The sequence below is a fragment of the Asparagus officinalis genome, chromosome 6 (assembly GCF_001876935.1).
Source record: "Asparagus officinalis chromosome 6, Aspof.V1, whole genome shotgun sequence".
Lineage (NCBI taxonomy): Eukaryota > Viridiplantae > Streptophyta > Magnoliopsida > Asparagales > Asparagaceae > Asparagus > Asparagus officinalis.
Window position 1 is genome coordinate 8310978 of NC_033799.1, and position 6233 is coordinate 8317210.

Consider the following 6233-nt stretch of genomic DNA (forward strand, 5'->3'; position numbering starts at 1 on the left):
GTCTAAGTGAAGCTGAACATAGCTTCAGTTTGTCAGTAGTTATTATCTTTGTCAGCATGTCTGCCAGATTTTAAGCTCTATTGATCTTTTCAAGTTTAAAAATTCCATCTTCTAGAAGTGACCGGATAAAATGATACCCCACCTCTATGTGCTTCGTTCTGGAATGAAAAGACAGATTCTTCGTTAGATGAATAGAACTTTGACTGTCACAATATAAGACATTGTCTTCTTGTTTCTTGTCTAATTCATCCAAGAAACTTTGAAGCCAAATCATTTCCTTGCTGGCTTCTATAACAACGACATATTCTGCTTCAGTTGTGAAGAGAGCAACTATCTTCTACAGTTGAGAAACCCAACTCACTACATGCAGTACCTCCTAGAGTATAGGCATACCCTGTAGTGCTCCTTCTGATATCAACATTTCCTGCTAAATCAGCACCCACATAACCTGTTAGTATTGCATCTCCACCTTTAAAACAAAGTGTTTTACCTGTGGTGCCCCGTAGATATCTAAGGATCCATTTGACCGCTTTCCAGTGTACCTTGCCCGTATTATTCATGTACCTGCTAACAACTCCCACTGCTTGAGCAATATCTGATCTTATACAAACCATGACATACATCAAACTTCCAATTGCTGATACGTACGGGACTTTCGCCATGTGTACACTCTCTTCCTCTGTATTTAGTGACTGCTCTTTGGAAAGTCTGAAATGAACGCCTAAAGGTGTACTCACTGGTTTAACATCTTACATATTGAACCTAGAGAGTACTTTGTTGATGTACTCAGCCTGTGATAACATCAAAGTTCCAGACTTCGTGTCTCTCTTGATCCTCATTCCAAGAATCTGCTTTGCAGCGCTAAGATCTTTCATTGCGAACTGGTCTGATAATTATTACTTCAAATTTATAATCTCTTACAGATCTGAACCTGTAACGAGCATGTCATCAACGTATAACAATAAAATAATGAATCTATAGTCAAACCTCTTGAGATAGCAACGATTATCTGTTTGACATCTAGTGAAACCGTTGCTGCCCATAAAGCTGTCAAACTTCTTGTACCACTGCCTGAGAGTTTGTTTTAATCCATACAAGCTCTTCTTCAAACGACATACTAGATTTTTCTTGCATGCCTTTATGAAGCATCCTGGTTGCTTTATATAGACCTCCTCCTCCAAATCACCATGAAGAAAAACTATTTTTACATCTAACTGCTCAAGATGTAAATTCTCAGCAACTATAATTTTTAACACAAGTCTGATTGTAGTCAGTTTCACAACCGGAGAGAAAATTTTATTGTAGTCAATACTTTCTTTTTGCTGAAAGCCTTTGACAACCAATCTTACCTTGTAGTGCTTGTTCCCATCATGCTCTTCTTTGATCCTGTAATTCCACTTATATGAAGAGCTTTCATACATGGTGGTAATTCAGCTAAGTCCTACGTCTGATTTGATATAAGCGAGTCCATCTCATCTTGCATAGCAGACTCTCGCTTGATTGAATACTCCACCTGCATTGCTTCATCATAACACTCCGGTTCACCACTGTCAGTCAGCAACAAGTAGTGCAAAGAAGGTGAATAACACTGAATTGGCTTAGGAATTCTGGAGGAGCGTCTCACTTCTGGCGTGCTTGGTTCTTCTTGAACTACTTCAGGACTAGTCTGAACATCATTTTCATAAATCTCCTCAAATTCAGCAAATTCCTTTATTTTAGCTTTTGTACTGGAGCTACTTGATTTTGCAGTTAATCTGTCTTTGTACATCACATTCTCATTGAATATGACATCTTTGCTTCTGATGATCTTCCGATTTTCATAATCCCAAAACCGGTAATCAAACTCATCACCACCATAACCAATAAAAACATATTTGTTAGATTTGGCATCAAGTTTACTTCTTTCAGTAGAATCTATGCGTACATAAGAGATACAACCAAAAAATCTTAAATGCAAAACGTTTACCTCTATTTTGCTCCAACATTCTTTCGGTATTCCACCGTCCAAGGGAACTGAGGGCCCACGGTTGATTAGGTGGGTTGCGGTATTGATAGCTTCAGCCCATAGGAACTTGGGCAAGCCGGCATGTATCCTCATGCTTCTGGCAAATTCGTTTAAAGTTATGTTCATGCGCTTAGCTACGCCATTCTGCTGCGATGTCATGGGAACTGTTTTCTCCATCTTGATCCTGTTGTTTGCGCAAAATTCATTGAAAAATCTATTATCTTTGTACTCTCCTTCATTGTCTGACCTCAACTGCTTTATCTTCAAACCAGTTTAATTTTCCACCAAGGCCTTTCATTTTCTGAAGGTATCAAAAACTTCTGATTTCTTCTTCAGAAAATAGACCCATATCTTCCTTGTAGAATTATCAATGAAGGTGACATAGTACAGTGAGCCTGTAAGAGATGGAACTAGAGATGGCCCTCATACGTGGGTATGAACCAATTCTAACTTTTCTGCCTTGTGTGTCTTGTCAATCTTTGCAAAACTGACTTTCTTCTGTTTGCCAAAGATGCAATCCTCGCATAGGCCGACATCTACATTCTTCAGATCCGACAGCTTCCCTTTTGACAGAAGTGTTTTCATCCATTTCTCGCTCATATGACCAGGCCTTTGGTGCTATAGGTTTGATTTTTCATCTGTTACTGCAATAATATTCTCTAAGTTAGAGATTACATAGAGAGTATCAGTTTTCTTACCTCGAGCAATGACGAGTGCTTCTTTGGTAATCTTCCATTCATGACCCGAGAAGGTTGTATAGTAACCCTCTCCATCAAGCTGTCTCACAAAGATCAAATTCCTTTTAAGGCTAGGAATATATCTCACTCATTGTAGCTTCCATGTGGTCTGATTTGGTAATTTTAATCGGATGTCTCACTTGCCAACGATCTTCAAGGTTTCATCATCTGCTAGAGGTACCTTTTTGAAATCACCGCTGACATAGTTCTCCATGATTTCTCAGCATAGGGTGGCATGAAAGGATGCCCCTTAATCAAGAATATATGATTCAATCAGACTGTTGGCGCTTAGAATCATAGCATCACCTCCTTCCTCGGTCACGTTGGCAGACTCCTATGCGCCGGTATTTTTCTTCGGTGTTTGGCACTCCCTCTTGAAATGACCCTTCTTGTCACAATTATAGCAGTTGTAATCTTTCTTTTCCGGTCTAGATTTTCTCTATCTAGATTTTGATCTGCCGCGATTTGAACTTCTTTCTGAAGTTCTCCCTTAGACTCAGTGTGTAAGACTGAGGAGGTTGATGCTTCACTCTATTCTCCCCGCTGAATTTCTTCACTGAGAACCAGATCACGAACATCATCAAATTTTAACTTATTGTTTCCCGACGAGCTACTCACAGCTGTGACAGTAGCATTCTAACTTTCTGGTAGAGAAGACAAAAGTATCAATGCTAGTACTTCTTCATCAAACTCAATTCCAACTAAACTTAACTGGGTTGTGACTGTATTGAGTTCATTGAGATGTTGAGCTACCGATGTGCCTTTTGTCATCCGCAAATTGAACAGTTGTCTCATCAAGTGAACTTTGTTTGAGGCAGAGGACTTCTCATACATGCTGCAGAGAGTCACCATAAGACCCTTCGTGATCTTTTCCTTTACTATGTTGAAAGCAACATTATGGGATAACATCAATCGGATAACTCCAAGGGCTTGTCTGTTGAGAAGAGCCCACTCTTCATCCTTCATGTCATCTGGCTTATTTCCTAAGAGAGGTTGATACAGCTTCTTCTGGTACAGATAATCTTCGATCTGCATCTTCCAAAAGCCAAAGTCCAACCATCGAACTTCTCAATTTTCACTTTTTCTTTGTCTACAGTCATCGGTCCCACTCGAATCTGGCACCCTCTGGATCGTTTCTGACTGTTTTTGCGAACCATCGTGTATTAGAACACTGCTGTCGACGAACTAGTATCATCGGTAAAATTTCACTATTCATGAAATTTACTATTCATGTGAATAGTAATATCATAGAAAATTAACATACGTCACAACTAGAGCTCTGATACTAGTTGTCAAGATTGGTGGCTGTTTATTTATCAACAAAAACAACCGTCGAAAGCAGTGGAGCAAGAGTTAAAAAAAAAGAAAGGAAAAAAAGAAGGAAGGGGGGATGATTGACAGACCACAATTTGTGACCTGATTTGTGCGCATGAAGGCTATAAAAACCCCACTGCTATCCCTTTAATTTGCATCCTCATCTACTGAGTGTATTCAATCCTTCATGTCATCTGGCTTATTTCCTAAAAGAGGTTGATACAGCTTCTTTTGGTACAGATAATCTTCAATCTGTATCTTCCAAAAATCGAAGTTCGCACCATCGAACTTCTCAATTTTTACCTTACCTTCGTCTGCAGCCATCGCTCCCACTCGAATCTGGCACCCTCTGGATCGTTTCTGACAGTTTCTGCGAACTACCGTGTATTAGAACATTGTTGTCGACGAACCAATATCACCGAGAAAATTTCACTATTCATGAGTGAAATTTACTATTCATATGAATAGTAATCTCGTAGAAAATTGACAAACATCACAACCAGAGCTCTGATACCGGTTATTGGGGAAAAAAATTATACGCCATAAGATTTCCCTATCACTGTATTTGTAGGAAAGCGGAATAACAACGCACACAAATTTAACGTGGTTCTGCACAAAATTTCCTATGTCCACGGGATGCTGCTGATCTTTCACTAAGAGAAGAAAATTTACAAGTATTTTTACATACAACTCATAAGAAAAAATATCTCTAGAATTTTTCCTCACAAAATCACTCTCTGATTTTGTCTCTCTTCTCAAAAACACGTCAGAAGGATTGAATTCACTCAGCAAATGAGGGTGCAAATTAAAAGGAGAGCATAAGAGTTTTTATAGCCTCAATGCGCACAAAACAGGCCACAAATTGTGGCCTGTTAATCACCCCCTTCTTTTTTTTCCTTTTTTTTTTTGACAATTGCTCCTCTGCTTTCGGTGGCTGTCTTTGTTGACACAAAAAAAACCACCAATCTTGACACAAGTGCATTATATAGGAAATGGTTAATATATAGACACCCCTGCACCCTATGGCGGATAGACTCCTTGTGGTTTTGTTTCTGCCGATAGTCTCCCTGAATGAACTTTGTTTTCTTGGCCTATTGTAAGAGTTAAAAGAATCACTCGGGGTATCTGTTCTTAATTGGGCGATAGTACAAAGAGTCTATCAGCAATTATCACTATATAGAACACTATAGAAAATAGGGTTAAATGCAAGTAGACCGCCTATAGTATCATTGTCTTAAACTTACTAGCCGATACTTTTATTAATTGTTGCAGAGAGACCCCCATGATTGAAAAAAAGTTTTGCTCACTTATCCTGGGTGAGACTTTGATGGATATATACTCTCCGCTTTAAATTAACGAGTCTATCTGGGGGGCAAATTGAAAGAGTAAAATAATGAAACACGGGCCGGGTATATCTGCGGCAATGAAACATCAAGGGTAGCAAACTCAAAACAAATATTACTCAAACTTTGAAAAACCCATCTCCATGAAACGCATGGTACGTACATACCTCTCAAGAGCCCCGTGGTCCTCGACACATCAATCTGAGATGGGTTCTCCGGGTCGAGCCCGGGCCTGACTTTCTCCGGCAACCTCGACACGAAATCTCCTCGCAATCTCCCCGGCGCCGGCGACCAGTTCTCACTCCGACGGCCCAAAAGCGCCTCCTCCATTATAATTCCCTTCTCCTAATTAATGCGCAAAAAAAAAAGGGGAGAGGGACCTTTATATATATATAGTAGAAGAGAGCAGTTGAAGGTGAGGTAAACTTTGAGTGTGCTGTGTCCGACACGGGGATGACATTGAGAAGGGGAAGGAAACAAAATTGGTAGGGATTTCAAGTGGGCTCCCTAACTTTGAGTCGCTGAGGTCGTATTTACGTGTTTGAAAGTATTAGAAGCTGGGGATTCTCTTGTTTGGTTTGGATGGGACACATGATATAATAATAGACTTTGTAAGGTTATACGTCCTTTTTTTTTCCTTTCTTTTCTTTTGGGTAGGTACCTTCTTCGCCTATAGATTGATTTTTTTTTTAAAAGTTATCTAATGATCATTATTAAAACCATTACTTTTTGGATGTTTGCATTTGGATAGAACTTTTAAGTAATGATAGAATGTTTTTTTTCTTCCTCCCTTGAATTTTTAAAGTTCTATCAATTGATTTTCTTGAGGGAGTT

At 39.3% G+C, this 6233-nt stretch overlaps 1 protein-coding gene across 1 annotated transcript in view; it reads right to left on the minus strand.

Moving 5' to 3' along the window:
- The window catches only part of LOC109845097 (metal tolerance protein 4-like), a 13464-nt gene extending 7692 nt beyond the window's left edge, over positions 1-5772 (minus strand). Inside the window, exon 1 of the mRNA XM_020414287.1 lies at positions 5567-5772. Coding sequence (XP_020269876.1) covers positions 5567-5729 — 163 coding nt within the window. The 5' untranslated portion in view covers positions 5730-5772. The remainder of the gene's footprint in view (positions 1-5566) is intronic.